The 18519-nt window shown below is 47.8% G+C and overlaps 1 protein-coding gene across 4 annotated transcripts in view; it reads left to right on the top strand.

Annotated features, from left to right (window-relative positions):
• The window catches only part of Fbln5 (fibulin 5), a 74144-nt gene extending 59633 nt beyond the window's left edge, over positions 1–14511 (top strand). For 3 of the 4 annotated variants that reach the window (XM_076848020.2, XM_076848018.2, XM_076848019.2), the window contains exons 8-11: positions 2340–2462; positions 3509–3635; positions 6532–6727; positions 13519–14511. In XM_076848020.2, coding sequence (XP_076704135.1) covers positions 2340–2462; positions 3509–3635; positions 6532–6727; positions 13519–13680 — 608 coding nt within the window. In that variant the 3' untranslated portion in view covers positions 13681–14511. The remainder of the gene's footprint in view (positions 1–2339; positions 2463–3508; positions 3636–6531; positions 6728–13518) is intronic. The other variant, XM_076848021.2, reaches the window with a different exon arrangement.
• Positions 14512–18519: the final 4008 nt, after the last annotated feature.

Raw genomic sequence — 18519 nt, forward strand, 5'->3', positions numbered from 1 at the left:
AAAACTGAAGTGTCTTTACCTGTTAATTAATCTTTCCTAAGTAAATGTCAGAGACTTCTGACTCCTCAAGGAGTTCAAATCCTTGCTGGTTTGGCAAGAATTTTCAGTTGACTCACTTTACCCAAAATGGCCAATCCCTCTTCCTCATTCACGACGATGGACGCCTTCTTTCCCATAAGCATTAGTGTAATTCCTGGCTGTTGCGAATTTCTGCTTTTATGTGCTTCTCCATGTCCCTGGTCTCTTTTACCCTCGCTGTGCTGGCATAGTTGCTGTGGCCTCTCCACGCAGCACCAGCCCTTTCCTATCCTTGTCCCTTTGCCCTCCCCCCCCACCCCCCTGCCTCCGAGATTTTCTAAGTCATGCTAATCCTGGAAACCACCGTGGGGTTTCATGTGGAGGAGTGAAAATGGCCTAATGTGTGCTCCCTGCCAGAAACTCAGCTGTATTTCATCTTGTCAGTGGAGGGTGGAGCCACAGCTCCTCTTGAGGTCTGGGAATTGCAAACAGAGATAACTGAGTGGGATTGGTCACAGCCCTCCCCACCCAACGGGAAGCAAGAGTGGGTGTTACCCTCCCTATCTGCTCACTCTGCTTGGGGAATTACCCCAACCTCAGGGCTCCCCAGATTCACTGACTGGAAGTCCTGAATATAACTGCTCAGGAGGACATGACAACATCGTGTTTACCAGTTTAGGATCTGGAAGCTGGCTGTGTTGGAATTCCAGCCTTCCTATTCACTTATTATCTGTGAGCTTGGTCAAGTTACCCAACCTCTGCAAGCCTCATTTTTTCTCCTGAAAAACATGGGCAGTAATAATACCTCCTTTACAAGGTCAAGGTGGGGACTTAAAGGCTTGGGATGCCCTTAAGCTGGAGCTTGGCATATAAACAGTGAATCTCAGGAATTGACAGGGTTCACTACTACAGCTGCTAGAGGTATGAATGGGACCTCTCAACTTCACAGAAGTGCATTAGGATGCTCTGGGATAATGGGCTGGGAACAGATCTGGGGCTGCCTCGTAGGGCTCCTGGGGGTGGGGGCTGGTGGAAGCAGATGTTACCAGAGCTTGGAACTCACTTTAAGTTTTCAAATCAGCATCCCAGAGCTACTGGCTCAATACCCATCACAGAAGACCTCTGAGAGAGATGGGAGAGAGCTTCCTTCTCAGATGTGAGAGGCATTAGGCAGAATTCTCCAATGGTGGAGCAGAGGGGTGGCCTCATTTGTGCCGACACCCCATCTGGGTGATCCAGAGCCACCAGTGATCTGTGAGTTAGAGAGTAATCCGAGGACATGTCACATGGGGAAACTAGTGAAAGTAAGTTTTCGGGAAACAACAAATGCAAGAAAAACATGTTTTCTTTGGCGTGCTTGTTGAATGAGGCGCAAATGGGCGTCCAGCTGCCAAACTCTGTGTGTGATGAAGAGTTGGCTTCTCTGGAGGGCCTGCTTCTGCATGGGCTGCCGGACCAGTGGTGATGTCACGTGGGCAGCGTCCCTCCCCCAAACCCCTCCTCTGCAGCCCAGGGTAGCCCAGTCCAGGCTGGTCCCAGGCTGGCTGGAGACTGCTGTGTCCCTGTTCCAGGGAGCATCTGAGGCAGACAACCACAGAGTGGTTTGCCACCTTAGACCCCCCTAGGGTTTTCTCTTTCAAGGAAGTTTTTGTCTGTTGTTATTTGTTTTGAGACTGGGTCTTGCTATGCTGCCCAGAATGACCTTGCACTTCTGGGCCTAAGGGCTCCCCAGTACCTGGGACTATAAGAGCCCATCCCTGCACCCAGCTTGATACAGTGTGGTTTTAATGTCACTCTCACCCCCTGGTTTTCTAGCCATCTCCCTCTTAATTGTGATTTTAGCAACAATATTGTTCCTCCACTTGGAGGTGAGAGGGGAACTGGCACTGCTAAAATTTCCTTTCTAGTCCAATGAATGTTTTTGAGGTCTTGGGGAAACCCCAGCAGGCAAGCAAATTGCAGCCCCTTGAGCAGGTTAGAAATGAAGGTTCCTATGGATACACCTGCAGGGCAAAAGTGACTCAGAAAATAGTGGATGGTGCAGCTGAGCCAGACCAGAACCTGTTGGAAGCTTGATGGAGCTAGATTCCAACTCTGTGTCGGAAGGGATTTCCTAGCAATTAGAGCTGTCCAGTATCAATGGACCTCCTCGGTAGGCAGTGAGCTCCCTAGCACCAGAAATGTTCAAGAAGTGAACTGACCACTCCATAGCAGTAAAGCCATTGTGTCCTTGGGTAGAGTGGGTGAGTTGGAGTAGATGACCATAAGCTCCCATCCCTGGTCTGCCATAATAAACAGTAGGTGTAACTTGTCACCCCCAGATATGGACGAGTGCAGCTTTTCTGAGTTCCTCTGCCAGCATGAGTGTGTGAACCAGCCTGGCACATACTTCTGCTCCTGCCCTCCAGGCTACATCCTGCTGGATGACAACCGAAGCTGCCAGGGTAAGACTATCCAGGGGGCCTGGCTGGGGCTGACTCGGGGGGTCATCTGGACATCTTCACCTGGGATTTCTGTGTGGCTTCAGAAAGGTGGCGGGAGTGAGGGTGTGAGTGGGTGTTGGTGGATCCCAGGGTGGAACTCTGGGTGGGATCCTGGCCTGGCGCCTCCTCCTCTCCCTGCCCTGTGACACATCCTTTGGCTAGGATGTGGGCCCCACTCACGCTTCTGTAATGAATTCTGTAGATCTAGATTGCAACCTCTACGGCCTGGTTTCTGCCTTGCCCTGTAGCTCTCTCTGCAGCCCTTCTAAAGAATGCTCCAGACCCAACCAGGACTTCTTATGACCTGCCCCAAGGACCAGGGCTCAGGCTTTCTCATGTGGTCTGGTCGGGGGCTTGCTCAACTTCCTCTACTGACTCCCTAGAGAATGGATCCTCAGATACCTGATGCCCCTGACTTCTAGGACCCTCGAAGGGTCCAGATCCCAAGCCACTGAAGGGCTGGGTCTTCTCCACATGGGCAGTTTGGCTTATTACCTATGGGGGGGTTCATGCAGGGGTAGAAACTGGCCCATTATTAACTTCCTTGAGCCTCCTTTGCCCAGGACTAAGCCAGAACTCCCCATAGGGGTGTTGGCAAAGAAAAATATCATGTGAGCTACAAATGTGAGTCAACTGTGAAACTACATTTTCTAGTAGCCACATTAAAGGCATCAGAAGAAACACATAAAATTATTTTATTACTCTATTTTATGCAGTGGATCCATAACCTTATCATTTTGACATGGACTCAATATAAAAATTACTGATGTTTTGTGTCCTTTCTTATACTCAGGTACAGGTACAGAAATCTGGTGTATCTTGCAGCACTTGTCAGTTTGGGCTAGCCACACGTCAAGTGCCCAGTGAGTAGCCACATGGGCAAAGGCTGCCATATTGGATAGTGGAACTCCATAGTAAGACCAGGTGGCCCCGCCTCTCCCCTGTGACCCAGGGCCAACATCTAGAAGTGCTGCCCTGCTTTAGCTTCTCGTCTCCCTGCATTCCAGACATCAACGAATGTGAGCACCGAAACCACACGTGCACCCTGCTGCAGACTTGCTACAATTTACAAGGGGGCTTCAAATGCATCGACCCCATCCGCTGTGAGGAAAATTATCTGCAGATCAGTGATAAGTAAGTCACAGCATCCCCTGAGGAAGTGGAAACCTGGTCCAGGAGGGTTTGGTCCAGGAGGGTCTAGTCCAGGGGGCTGGCAGTGTCCTGTGAGGAAGAGTACACTGGCTGGGGCATCAGAAGACCTGGGCCACTGCCTACCCTATGCACTTGTATGTGCATGTGTCTGCACATGTGTGTGCACACACAACACTGTTCTCTACCGGTCCCCGACTCGTGCCAGAGCTACGTGAAGATTCTCCTGAAAGCTAACCAAGCAGACAGGCGGGGTTCATGACTGTTCTGGAAACACAGGACTTTCAGGGCTTCTCAAATGCAGCTTGAAGAAGCCTTCCCTGGGGATCTTGTCAGGTGCAGGTTCAGATGCAGTGGGTTTGGGGTGGGGCCCATGATTCTGCCTTTCAGAGAAGTTTCCAGGAAAAACAAAGGCTTCCCGCTCCTGGGACTTGCTCTATGAGTAGTGAGGTGCAGGAAAGTTTTCTAGAGAGTTCTTTGCTTGTCTACTTAAGTTTCTGCTGTCATAATGGTCAGCACATTACTAAATCACCAGATGGTAAACATTAGTGTCGAGGAGACAACTAAAGAAAGACAGCTTCAACAAGATGAACACACCCGATCGTGTTTCCCTGCCCGGATATCCTGTGCATTCCATTTCCTTTTCTTTTACGAGGGATCCTCAGCCTATGCCCCCTGCCACACACATACATGTACTTATACATCTTTTGCTCTTCGATCTTCCATTCAGCTGCAGTTTCTACCCCTGAGAACTCTAATCCCTTACCCTGGAGATCAAGGGTTGGATTAGTTACACCATCCTGCCCTCTGTCTCCAGAAATGTGGCATCTAGGTCAGGAACTCACGGCTTACATGGGTGCTTCCCCTGGAATAAAAAATGGGCAGAGGAGAGGACAAAGCCAGGACAGGCAGGTCCTTCAGAGGTGTCCTTGCCCGTTCCCTAGAGCCTGCTTCTAAGCAACCCTTTAGAACAGAGCTTTCCAACTGCTGGGTCAAGAGCCTTTGGTAGTTGATCAGAGTTTCCGACGGCTCTTGCCCACTTCTGCTCCTGGTTTCGCTGGTTTGACTATGGCCAGGTACCAGTACAGGTACAGGTACAGGCAGCACAAGCCGGTGTTGTCCGTGAAGTTTCAGCCACGATGCTGAAAACACTGGGTGACTACCTCCCTCTGCCCATCCTGCCAGCTTCTTTCCTGCCCAGGTGTCCTGTGCCAAGGACACTAGGACCTGCGCTCACCATGTAGCCCACACCCAGCATGTCCAGCCTCGCTGCCTGTGTGCCCACAGGTCCCGCCATGTGGAAGGCATTCCCCCGTCTCCGCGTGGCCAGATCCACACCTTCAGATGGCTGCTCAGAGGCCCCTCTCCCAGCTGTTTGTGATCCTCCTCAGCTGGGAGCCATCATTCCCTCTTCCAAATCTCTTGTAGGAAACAATTATTTTCTACATGACACGTGACATTTTAATGTGGCCCTTTTGGCACCGGGGACATTTTGATTTGGCAATTTTGATGCAGCTTTAAAAAAAAAATAATACTTTAAAAACTCTTTGTACATATTTGCTCGTTAACCCTTGGTGGGCTCTTGTCGTGTGCTAGGTGCTGTGGGTTTTGGGAGCTTAGAGTCCGAGGAGAGAGATGTTAAATAAATTGTCACATAAGTAGGTTTGGGTGGGTTTTATCAACAACAACAACCAAAAGGAAACTTACAGAAAGAAAGTAGGTTGGATCTGGTCCAGACCTTCCACAGGCCCTATGAGGAAATGTCCTCTGGGCTGAGCCGGGAGGGTGAGTCCACATTAGCTAAACAGAGTGGAAGAGCAGAGGGAACAGCATGTGCTAGGGCTGCAGGGCAAGAGCCACCTCTGTTCCTACTGGGATGGGAAAGGTCCAAGTCACTGCAGCCCAGCAAGTCCAGTAGACAGTGGCCCTAGAGGAGATCAGAAAAATGGCAGAAGCTGGACCCTATGGGGTCATAGAGGCTAAATGGGAGTTTAGTGGCAATGGGTGGCCACAGAGAAAGACCTAATCTGATTTATGATTGACAAAGGCCATCACAGAGGCACAGGTGAGACAGGTAGAGCACTTGCCTAGCACATGTGAGGCACTGGGTTCATTCCTCAGCACCGCATTAAAAATAAATTAAATAAAGGTATTGTGTCCATCAACAACTAAAAAATCTTAAAAAAAGAATGAGGTGAGAGATGGAAGAGGGGAGCTAAGGGATTAATCAAGGGGTGTCTATGCACCTTTGTTAATAAAAGTCACTAATTTTATATTAGGACATATTACTACTAGTGTTTTAAATTAGTCACTTTGTATTAGAGATATTTATGTTTATGATTTCTTTTATTAGAAGGTAAACTACTTGAGGTCAAAATCTTATTTATCATTGGATTTCCAATGTCTAATATCATATATTGAAAATAGTTAAGTTCTGAGGTCTTGTTTATCGAGTGACAAGATCCAATTGTATTCCACATGGACTGGTCCTAGTGCAGTGGAGTGTGAAAGAACCCTTGACACCTGTCAATCCAACATCATCTGCAGCTTTAAAATGTATTAATGAGCATCTCGGCTGGGAAGTAAAGGACTCCGTGACCATCAGATGGTTCTCAGAACCATCCCACGTTCTGAGAACCAGAGAGCTAATTTATATCCCATAATAGTCAGACTATCCGATGGCCAGAGCCAGCTATTCTCAAGGAACCAAAGCACAGCTACATGCTGGAGCAGCCTTAGACTAGAGCCAGAGGTAGAGACATTATCCAGTTACGCCATTTAGTGGTAAAAACACGGTGGCTTCATTTTCAGTGTCCTCAGTAGATACAACCAGCACCTGGAAAGGGTTCATCCAGTTCTCACACGTTTCTCTTCCCTGCAGCCGCTGTATGTGTCCTGCTGAGAATCCTGGCTGCAGAGACCAGCCCTTTACCATCTTGTTCCGAGACATGGATGTGGTGTCAGGACGCTCCGTTCCTGCTGACATCTTCCAGATGCAAGCAACGACCCGCTACCCTGGGGCCTATTACATTTTCCAGATCAAGTCTGGGAATGAAGGTCGAGAATTCTATATGCGGGTAAGAGGGAGTGGTGAGCGGCAGCCGCCATCTTTAGCAATGGCCTTGTGTTGTCTAGCCTAGCAGTGTATTTCATGGGAACAGGTAAGAGTGCGGCTAGAAGGGACGGGTGTGAAGAGGGTAGTGGAACTCAGGAGTGCAAGCTCCTGTTTGCACCACTTTCTACTTGGCCTTGAGAAAGATGATCTCTTCCATGAGCCCTACAGTCCTTGTCTGTGAACCAAGAAGTTGAGCAAGATGCAATCTTAGTCTCTTTTCTCCTAAAATTCTGCAGGAGAGACATTCATACCTCCATTTCTCCACCAACCCATTTGACAAATATTTCTTAAGTACCTTCTATGTACTTCTAGAGACTGAGGACAGCAGTCTAAAGTACGTTTATTTTTTTATAAATTGTGTCTGTGCAACACCAGCTTTGTCTCCCATGACCCCTGCAGTGATTGTACTTCTTTAGAGACCACTAGTTAAATGTTTGTCATTTTTTTTGGTGTGAATTTGGGTACTTGTCCAAAAAGCAGATTCCACAGCTTCCCCTCCAGAGGACCTGTTTCAGAAGATAGTAAGAGATACCCAGTGTATTCGTTTCCAGTGGCTACTGTAACAAATTGCCACAACCTGGTGTTTTAAGACAATGGAAATTTATGGTCTCATAGTTTTGGAAGCCAAATGTCTGAAATCCATTTTACTGAGCTGAAATCAAGGAGTTGGCAGGACTGTGCTCCCTCTGGAAGCACCAGAGGATAACCCATTCCTTCTTCTTCTGCACTTAGCAAATCTCCATCTGCTGCCCTCTTATAGGAACATTTATGACTGGATTTAGGGCCCATCCAGATAATCCAGGATAATCTCCCTGTGTTCTGATCCTTAATAACATCTGCAAAGTCTCTTTTTCCTTGTAAGAAAACATTTATCATTTCCAAGAATCAAGACTTGACTGTCTGGAGGCCATGATTCAGCCCACCACACCCAGGAGTATTTCTAGCAGATTCTAACTATATATTGTCCTCCAGGGTCACTGGGGAGAGTACCACACAGAAGGCCCATGGAAGTTCACCCATTTGCACCAGAGACCAACCCAGGGGCCTATAAGAGAATCACATCTCTGACCTCAAAGCCTCCTCTTCCCACCCCTGGCAGTATCTTTCCATCTTTACTTCTGGAAGTTCAGCGACAGTGGAAAGAACAGATTAGAAAAGGCCGCAAGGATGGAGGATCCTCACAAACGTACCTTTAGTAAGACCCGGACAAAGCCAGGTCATGTGTGAGTAGGTGACCCATGGAGCTGGGATAGACCTGGCTCTGTAGACCAAAATAGCAGTCAGGGGCTCTGGAAGAAGTTGGGATGGTGAGGGTAGAGGAGCTTCTAGAAGATGAAGAAGGTGGCACTGAGTGTATGTCTGCCCTTTCCCCAAGCCCATAAACACTTGTGGAAACACCGTGGACCCTCTGGACTGGACGCTGTCTTGAGGTGAGCCCAGCCCACCTCCAGCCTTTCCCCATCAGCCTCCTTCATCTGGACAGACACAGCAGGTCCCAATCATAGGATGAAAAGATGCCCCCATTAGAGATTTAAAATACCCTCACTGGTACCTCCTGCGTAAGGTTGCCCCAACCCTGAGCAGGGCAGGAGATGTGCAGAGGAGGCCTTGTCTAGGCAAGATGGCACTCACCCAGACGCCACCCACTAGAATCCCCCTGGACCCAAACAGTCCCTGCGGTGACTGACTTGAGAGGGGTGCCAGTGATGGGGGAAAGAGACTGTCCTATAGCTGAGGTAGACAGAGGGAAGTCCCCTTCCTGGAAACGTCCTCCGGTGCCCAGAGTGTTACAGCAGCGGGGGAACCCTGGAAGCTCAGAGCTTGGCTCTGGGCATGGCTTGTGCGCTCTGTGAGAATGCTGAGAAGGGCCCTATCGCTTTAGTATTTATTTATTCCGGAGACATGTGAGGATGGGCTGGTGGTATAGCTCAGTTGGTAGAGTGCTTGCCTTGCATGCGCAAAGCCCTGGGTTCAATCCCCAGCACCACAAAAAAAAAAAAAAAAGAAGAAGACATGTGAGGAGATAAGGAGGGGACAAAGGGACATGGGCCTGCCACATCCTATGGATGGGGGAGGTGGCTCCTGGCCTGAAAGTTCCCAAGATCACTCCTGGGAAGAGAAAAGAGGCATAGGGTGGGGCCCTGGGAAGTCATGGGGCATGGGAGCAGGAAGAGAGAAATTGGCCAGGTAAGGCTGGCCTTCCAAGGGTCCAGGCTGTCCCGAGCTGCGGGGCCCTCCCAGGAGGCCACTCATGCGTTAACTGTGGACTCCGAGGCCAGGCTGACCCACTGTGCTCTCTGAGTTCTCCCATTTATCCCAACCATGGTTACCTAACCTGTCTGGGTCTCAATTTCCTCGTCTGGAGAGAGGAGATCATAACGATATTTACCTTAGGATTAGATGAGGTCACCCACTTTGCGCAGTGCCTGGAACGCAGGATGACTTTCGTCAAATAAGTGGCAGGGGTGAAAAGGCCAGAACTTCCTCCTCCTCTCCCCGCTGCCTCAAGCCTGAGCACGCCTGGGTGAGTCTCAGCTCGCTCCTCCAGGATCCACAGGCACAGTCACCGCAGGATTGTCCCTTCTCTCTGGTCAAAGGTCACTGCTGGTTTAGGTGGAAACTTCGGCCTCCCACCTCCTGTCTAGTGTACAGTTTCTCCCTGCCACTGGCTCAGAGCAGGGGCAAGTGTGGTTGGTCTCTGTACAGCCCTCCTCCTTTCCTCCCAGCAAGGACAGCGTGGATTCTGGTTCCTCCAGGGTTAGGGGGCGGGCAGCTGGGAGAAGAGGCAAGGTCAGGAGGGCCAGGGTCAACTTGATCATTGTCATTGCATCCAGACACCCAAATGCTCTTGCTTTCACAGGATGGATGGCCTTATGAGTGTTTTGGAGGTTTGCCTAAGGATGTCACAGTGACCAGTTCATGAAGTGGGCACCAGGGCCTCTGGTTGACCACTTGCCACCCCAAGCCTCTCAGCTCCCCTCTCCGGCACTGCGTCCCACACAGATTTTCCTTGGTAGAGGTGATGGAGTGTCCGTGTACCCTGGTGGGCAACATTTATACCTGGCCTTTATGTTTCTCTCTAGAATGTGGTATATTTTAATCTGCTCTTCTAGCTTTGAGCTCTCAGCAGATTGAGATAACAAGAAAAAGTCTATAGCAACAATAGAAAACAACCAACAAATATTAGATACTATTGTGTAGATGCTGTTGTTACCAGCACTACTACTGTTGCGCCTGTCGTTAGGAGGTTGGGAGCTCCTGGGCTCTGGACAGGTTGGGCATGCTACCCAGGGTTTGGGGGGCATCACGTGGCAGGTTGGGCTGGTTGGCCATTCAGGCCCTGTCACCCTGAGATTCATTCTAAGTGCTCGAGAGGAACAAAGGCAAACCACCCAGAAGGCAAACCACAAAGCCCCCCACCTGCTTGCAAGCACACATCCACTTGCACACACGTGTACACACACAAGCATACACATGCACATGCATATCCCACACACCCTTTTCAGAAGCCCTGTTGGCACTCTGTCTCACACTGAGCTCTGGGCAGAGGATTGATGATTGGCTTTCACCAGGTGACTTGGGGACATGATTAGGGCCAGGAGAAGGAGCATAATCATGGGATTCAGACTGCGCCAAGTGTGTTTACATCATGACACACCTGGATCAGGTGGCAGGGCCAAAGGAAGCTGACTTGCTGCCCAACTGCCTGCCACGTGTTGGACAACGCCATCCTGCAAGTTGATTCTGAGCACACCTGACTGTGTGCAGGGCAGCCAGGAAGACAGGTGTCAGGTGGGCTGTCCGTAGCTTACCCCCATCCCAGACACCTCCACCAGCGTCCGCTTGTTCACATGCATATGTCTATCACTGTCATTTATTTGGCACCACTATGCAGAGTTTAATTAGAAACAAACAGAATGTGGGGCACACACAATGCAAAGGGGTGATTCACAAATCAAGTAAGTGCCATGGGCTGCTGAGGAAGAGCAGGGGCACTGAGACCTTATCGTAGAGCTTAGCCATCAGGAGCCTGGCTTTGGAATCAAGATACTCTAGTACCATGCACTATTTTTGTGACCTTATGCAGTGTCCTTAACTTAATTACTTATTACATATTCACAGGGAATAAGTAAGAAATGTGCCAAAGCTTGTACCAAATACCTGGCATCATGTCAGCATCATTTTGAACCATTGACCTCCAAGGCCACCAATGATCTGGGAGGGTCTTGAGGAAGTCCTGTTTCATTAATGGCCACACTCTGCCCTAAGGTGACCATCCTTAGCTCTCTGGCAGGTGCTTGCTTATGGGCAGGTCTTTCCCAGGGTGCTATAGCTGTGACCCAGGCAGAGATTGGGCTCACTGACCTGCCTCTAAGGTTCCTTCCAAGTGGGAGAGTCTAGGATTCTTTCCCTCTCTGGAGACATTTCACGGGAAAGCTTAAAGGAACAACTTGCAAGTTTCCATGTCCTCTGTCTGCCTTTCTGGACCTTTGTCTCTGCCAATCACCCTCCAGAGGGCTGCCCAGGGTCCTCAGTCCTTGGCCTTTGTTCATGCAAACAGTGAAAGCTGGCGAGATGTTTGTGTATATAAATGCCTCGGGCATTTCCCTGTGTGGCTGTACCCTCTAGTCCTAACTAGCCCAGGGCGCTGAGGTGTTGCAAGGACAGACAAGGAAGTCCCAGGGATCTTCTTCTCAAGGAGCTGCTAATTACATGAACACTGACGGGAACACAGAACGTCAATGCCAAGAGGAAATTGCATGGTCGCACAGCTGCTGTCTCCCAGTGGACAGGGAGGTCCCAGGACCTGGCCTGCACCTGTCAGCCAGCCCTGCCCTTGTTATTACCTGCGGCAGCCCTTGAGGGATGTTCAGAACTTTATGGGGAGCCCTCCCTTTACAGAGACAGAAAAAAAATGCCTGGTGTGGCTTTACACAAGCCAAGGTGACTGATTTACAGATCCTGCTGCTTTCGTTTTCTGGGCTCAGGACTGGATTCTGCAGCTCCTGGGAAGTGACTGTCCAGTCTGTCCCTGTTCTCTCTCACATTATTTCCTCTACAGATGCCCTACATCTGTTCAGTACACTGACCTGAGCATCTCTCATTTAGGGCAGTGCTGGGGGGAAGAAGTAAAACGCATAGTTTCTTCTGATAAGGGGGAAATGGCTGAGGTTTAGGTCAACAGCAAAACCTCAGCTCTGCTCCCAACTAGCTGGATGACCCTAGGCAATTACTGAAACTCACTGGACCCCAGTTTGTTTATTTTCAAATTAGGGAAGTAATGAGACACACCTTTAGAACAGACGGTAGACAAGGGCAGCCAACTGCCCTTATGTTAAGCTACTGATTCTGGCTCAGTAAATCTTAGGTGGAACCTGAGATTCTGCATTTGTAACATCCCTATCACCACCACCACCACCACCACCACCACACCAGTGAAACGAGTATAGCTGGTGCAGGGGCACACTTGGAATAGCAAGGCCTTTTAGGGATTTGATGAGGATAAAATAAACCCATGTATATAAACGTAACTGGAAGAGTGCCTCAGACATGGTAGCTACTCAACTGAGGTCAGTCCTCTCACCCTCCTTCCTTGAAAGTTCTAGAAAAAAAAATTCCATGGAGTAGAAAAATTCACATGAAATTATTAGAATCTCAGTAATAGGCTCATGAAACTTCATGGTATCTAGATAAGAGCTCTTCACAAATTTCACTTTTCCCGTGCATTACCTAAAAGTATGCTGAGGTGTTAGTTTAAAAAAGTATCTTAGGTTATTTTGATTCCATTTGTTTGGAAATTATTGACCTGGTCTGTGCCCTCATTTTAGAAATGAGTCCCAGAGAGATGAAGCAATGTCCCTAAGTCTTGCAGAAAGTTCAGTCAATGATTTGTTCATTCACTCAAGTGATAGCTCATGTCTTGGTATCTGCAAGGAGATACCAAGGGTTCCAGGACCCCCAGGACACCAAAATCCACTGATGTTCATCCTCCCATATACTGTATTTTTTAAAAAATATTTATCTTTTAGTTGTAGTTGGACACAATACCTTTATTCTATTTATTTATTGTTATGTGGTGCTGAGGATGGAACCCAGGGCCTCACATGTACTAGGTAAGTGCTCTATCGCTGAGCCTCAGCCCCAGCCCCATCCTCCCATATACTTTAAATCACACGTAGATGACTTATAATGTAGGATAGAATGCAAATGCTATGTAAGTAATCTTTATACTGTATTGTTTAGGGGAAAATGAGAAGGAAAAATATCTATACATGTTCAATACAGATGCAGAGAATTTTTTCTAAATACTCTTGGTCCATGGTTGATTGAATCCAAGGATACAAACCCGCAGATACAGAAGACTAACTGTGTTTTCTGAACACCTGCTGTGTTCAAGGCACATGTAGAGCTCTGAGGGGATTCTTGTTGTCTAGTGGGGTTTAGACATCAGACATGGACCAAGGAGCTAGCGTGCACAAATATACTCAGTAACAAATGTCTCCATCCTATGCAGCTGGGGGACCAGACTTAGACTGGGGAAGCAGGAAAACTCCTCTTAGGAAGTCACCTTTAGGTGAGATCTGAAGAGCCAGGTGGAGAATGGGCAAAACTGGGGGATAGGCATGGCACTGAGGTCATCAGGTTGTTGACGCGGGCAAGGGGGAAGCACCCTGCTTCAGGCTGCAGAGCCACTAGCGGGCCTTCTGCTTATATCATACCTTCTCTAACTAGTGTCCCCTGGTCTGTCTACAGCAAACGGGCCCCATCAGTGCCACCCTGGTGATGACACGCCCCATTAAAGGGCCCCGAGACATACAGCTGGACTTGGAGATGATCACTGTGAACACCGTCATCAACTTCAGAGGCAGCTCTGTGATCCGACTGCGGATTTATGTGTCACAGTACCCCTTCTGAGCCCAGGGCTGCAGCCTCTGACACTGCCTCTCACCAGCACCAAGGGACAGGGGAAGAGAGGAAACAGGAGAAAGAACGAGAGCGAGCAAACGTTGCACCTTTCCTGCTGAACGTTTCCCAGAGGAGTTGGCTCCCCGAGTCCTATTGCAGACCTGTCACTCAGAAGGACATCCCACCCCTCTTCCTATGATGCAGTTATTGAAACGCATTCTCATTAGCCCCCTGATGTGAGGTCATTGGTGATTCTTCAAGGCCTTCGGTTGATTTCCATCTTTTTCAAAGAAACTAGATTAGGTTGGGGTCTGAGTCTATGTTCGAAGACTGTGAACAGCTTCTCTTCCCTCTTCCGTTCCTTCCTTCTTTCTCTTGCTGCATTGCTGCTTTGCTAAGGCCCTGAGAGAGCTTGTGGGGACGCTGGGTATAGCTAGTTTGCTTTTTGCATGTCCTGAGAAGGCTATGGAAACAAACCACAGCAGGATCTAAGGGCTTTTAAAGAGTCTATTTCAAAACCACGTCTGGTATTTTCAGCCATAAAAGAAGTTTCAGTTGTCCTTAAATTTGTATAACTGTTTAATTCTTTCTTGTTCATTTTGAGTATTTTTTTTTTTTTTTAATAAGAGGTAGAATTCCTACAAAAGACCTCAGACACATACTATGTTCTGTCTTCCCAATCCCGGCCTCCTGTCCACATCAGCCAGTGTTGTTTTTATTTTTCTGTTTTGTTTGTTTTGTTTCATTTTTTAAGGACCCCTTAATCATGCTTTCTTTAGAATTTTGACCTAACTGGGTTAGAAGACAGAAGTCTCCAAAATGATTAAATATTTGAAGAGATCTGGTGTTTGGCTCATTTGATACTAAGGATTATTCAGCATTTGGGGTGGGTTCTAGTTCTGTTTGCACCTATTTATTGTGTGCTGGGAGAGAGCTGGACCATCATCCATGATTGGGGCAAGTTGACAGAAGGAGCCAGTGAAATGGGGGTTGTAGAGAAACTAGGAGCAAACATCAACCCGAGTCCTGTTTGATGCAATTGAAAAACCACTGACGGTTGCTGTTATGTGGACTATTTGGGGTACCCTCCCAAGACAGTAATGTACTCAAGTCACTTTAAACTAGTGGCCCTCAACCATGCCACAAAGAAGGATAATGGGTGGAACTTTGAAGAAAAACCCAATTCCCTGTGACTCACCCCAGAGAACTTGATGCTGCTGGTCTTAGGTAAGGCACAGGCATCTGAAGTTTTTTAAATTCTAATGAACAGCCAAAGTTGAGAATGCATTGTTAGAACCCCTATAAAGTGAAGTGGACAAATGTGGCCCAGGTCCCAGTCACCATCTCTCAGCATCTTTGCAGTTCCTGTAGGATTCATCACACTTCCCGCGACCAGGGACTCTGGATTTCCCTCAAGCCTTGGAACCCCAGGGCCAGGGCAAAGAGCATCAATAGCAACAGGCACAGGTTGGATAACAGGTTGGGGCAACTGCCTTCATGGCCCATCCCAGGAATGGACTGGAGGCTCCTTGGTAACCAAGGCTGAGTCTGGATGCTGCCATCCTATGTGCTGGCAGTGTATTCATTACAGGCCTCCGCAGTGCCAGAAGCTGAGCTCCAGACCCAGGGCCAGTAGGCGATTCAGGAGTCCATCCCTTAGTCATCAAGTGCTTCAGTGAGGGGAGATAGCAGGTTCAGCTCCTCATAGCAGCTCAGCAGCTGCAGGCCCGCCTTCCTCACCCAGAGCGTGTCCCCACCCCCACCACACACCTAACCTCACTTATGGCTCTGGTTGTTTTTTTTTTTTTTTTTTTAAGCACATCTAAACCTGCCTGTGGTGCTGCTCCAGTCAGGCTCAGGCTAAGGCGATGCTAACAGTAATATTCACACAGATGGTGCACAAGTTTAGAAGCTTGGAGAAAAGGGACAAATTTCTTTAGATTTTCCAGCCCATGGCCTCAGTTGGGCTCTCTGCAGGGCAAAGGCCAGAAGGCACTACTAGCTGGCTGCGGGCACCCCTGTGTGGGGAGACTGAGGTGTTAGCTGGGGTGGAGATGCAGAGGCTTCTGGGAGCTCTGCAGCCAGAGAGCATCTCCACATGGCCCAGGGGTTGGTTTCTGTCCCTTCTGACAAAGAAGGCCAGAAAGATTTGTCTGGGTGGTTTGAGGAACCCATTGGTTTCTGCGGTGCCACATTTGGAACCAGACCCATGTCCCTAGGGCTTGCATTTTTACTCGTTAACATTCAAATGTGGCTTCTTACTTCTAAGAAAAAGGACACAGAGAGCCTTCATGAAGCAGGCTCGGAAGGCTTCTTGGACCTCAGATTGCTCTTTCAAAACACCAGCGGATGAGTTCAGGGTAAATGAATCAGAAGCATGTGGGATCAATTTACCTTAAAATTCACTTGGGCCTAAAAATTAAGGAAGAACAGCCCGGGGCAAAGTGTGTACTGTGAGCCCAAACCCCAAACATTCAGGAAACAGTTCCAGAGGCTCCCAGAACCCAAAATGCTATTCCCTTTCACCCACCCCTTGAGGTGGGTTCGATGTGATTTTTTTTTTTTTTTGCAAGATTGGCGATTGCTGCTCTGACTCCTACACTTTAAACTAGTGGGCTGCCTATTTCCAGGACCTGTAGATATCTGGACTACCCGTGCCTGTCGCTTGTCAGTGTTGCCCTACGCAGGAGCTGAGCCAGACCTTGCCAAGTGAAACCTGGTCTGTTATGTTCCATCAGGGCCTGAAGGATGTTGGGGCCTGTTGTGGAAGGGGCTCTGGATTAAAAACTGGGACACCTGCAAAAGTCCTTGTGTTACCACCTAATCTTCTGAGTTCCACATGGATGGGAACTTCCATTCACTCGATTCTGATTCTAAAGTTTTGTGATTCCTTGAAATGTACTTGAGGGATAACAGCCAGCATTTCCATTAAACCACAATTTTAGAGTTTCAGAGCCACGTGCCAATCATAACACTTTCTAATTGGCGCAAAATCCACCTACCTGTTGCCTCTCAGGCTTGGGTAGTGCACTTAGAAATTTTCTTAGGTAACAGTCTTGGCCCTGGGGTGTTGTTTGTCCAGATGGTGAAAAATTTAAATAGGTCCAATTACTTCATTTTCAGTGGTTTGAATATACTTTGTGGCCTGAGTGTTAACTGTAATGTGCACAAATTGTTCATCCTGAGCCAAGAAGTTCACCCAGAGAGAGATGGCATGACAAAGGAGTGACTATTCTCTACTCCTCTCTTGCCAGATGAAATCCTGTTTGCAAAAAAAAAAAGTCTTTGTGTTAAGGGGCTAAGAGCTTTGGTTGAGAATCTTCAGTGGAGACATTGCTAGATTCAGAGAGGTGAACAAAGTCCACCAATAATAGCACATTTATCCAAAGGTTCATGCAGCATCCCAGAAAAACTGGAATACAACATAGTCATTTTAGTTAATAATGATCAAGACATAACCGTGTTATACAACCAAAATTTTCATGAATATTCATAGACATATGTTGACATTTAGAGTAAGACACCTCCACTTAGAACTAGTAAATAAATTTAAAGGAAACACAAAACAAATATCAGGTTAAATTTTTCTTTATTTTTGGATATGGTTTGTACATAAGTCATTTTTTTTAGGGGCAAAAAGTGAAACATTTAGTGAAGTTCTTCATTATTTTGCAGTTGGCTGGTGCTCATCAACTACAAACAAATATACAGATTGTTCCTGGTGTTGATATTTTTGTGCTCCAGTCCCTTAGTCCCTTTACTTAACAGATGGCTGATATCTTCATTAGAATCCCTGAGGGGAACTAAAAGATGAGGTTTTAAAAAAATAACCAAGAGGCTCCAGAGCAAAGGAATGTGTAGAGGCAAGATTTGTTACTTTCTTGAGAGGACAGCCTCCAGAGAGACTCTCCAACTTGCTAATTGTTCCGAATAATGAATCTTAGCCAGCAGCCATCAGGAAAATGAACTATAAAAGTGAGATAATAAGTGTCAGAAGAAGAATTAAGATCTGTTGATGATCTTTTAAGTTGCCACATTGATATCTTTTCATAGAAGGGAATTACGTGTTAATGGGCAGTGGTCAGCAGCACTATTTTAAGAAATTTGGAATATTATTGACCAATATCGTAAAAGTGAAGGCGGGCTAGATTGTACCCAGATGTGACCATCAAGATCACTATGATACCAATTTATTAAGATCAAATGAATTATCAATATTGGTTTAGAGCCAGAGAGCCACTGGATAGCTTGGTTCCACTTTTATTTGGGGAGAATTGCACTGGGTTCAACACAACTGCCGCGACATGCGGCTAAATCATTCAGGGTCACTCCAGGTGCACTTGGGTCGGCATGAAATAATCACACAACAGACAGAAAGTACCTTTTTCTTAGGGTCCAGTGATGGCTCCTCAGCCCCAGCTCCCACAAGGGAAGCAAGAGAGACAGACAAGAGAGGACACACGCCGGAAACCATCCTATTTACTGGGGGGGAAGTCACTGGAGAAAGTTCCACCCAAATGAGGCAAGGGGTCGAGTTTCAGGGGGTTGAGTCTAGGTTCATGATGTCTTGTGGTCAGTAGATTGACTGACATCTTGGCAAGTCACACCCATCTCAGGTGCTGTGGGATCAAAGGAGTGAAAAGGACAGGGATGTGCTCAGCCCAGACAGAGCAGCAACGGCCCGTCCAGTCCGCGCATGCGCTCAGAATGCTCACAGCTCTCACACAGCCCTGGAGGGTCCACCACACAGAACCCTTCTCCTAATTCTTAATTTCCATGAATTTAATGTTGCAAAACTGGCTTATATCACGCATAGCTACTGTGCTTCAAAATAGATGCCTTGAGGCC

This window comes from Callospermophilus lateralis, chromosome 3, assembly GCF_048772815.1.
Source record: "Callospermophilus lateralis isolate mCalLat2 chromosome 3, mCalLat2.hap1, whole genome shotgun sequence".
Classification (NCBI taxonomy): domain Eukaryota; kingdom Metazoa; phylum Chordata; class Mammalia; order Rodentia; family Sciuridae; genus Callospermophilus; species Callospermophilus lateralis.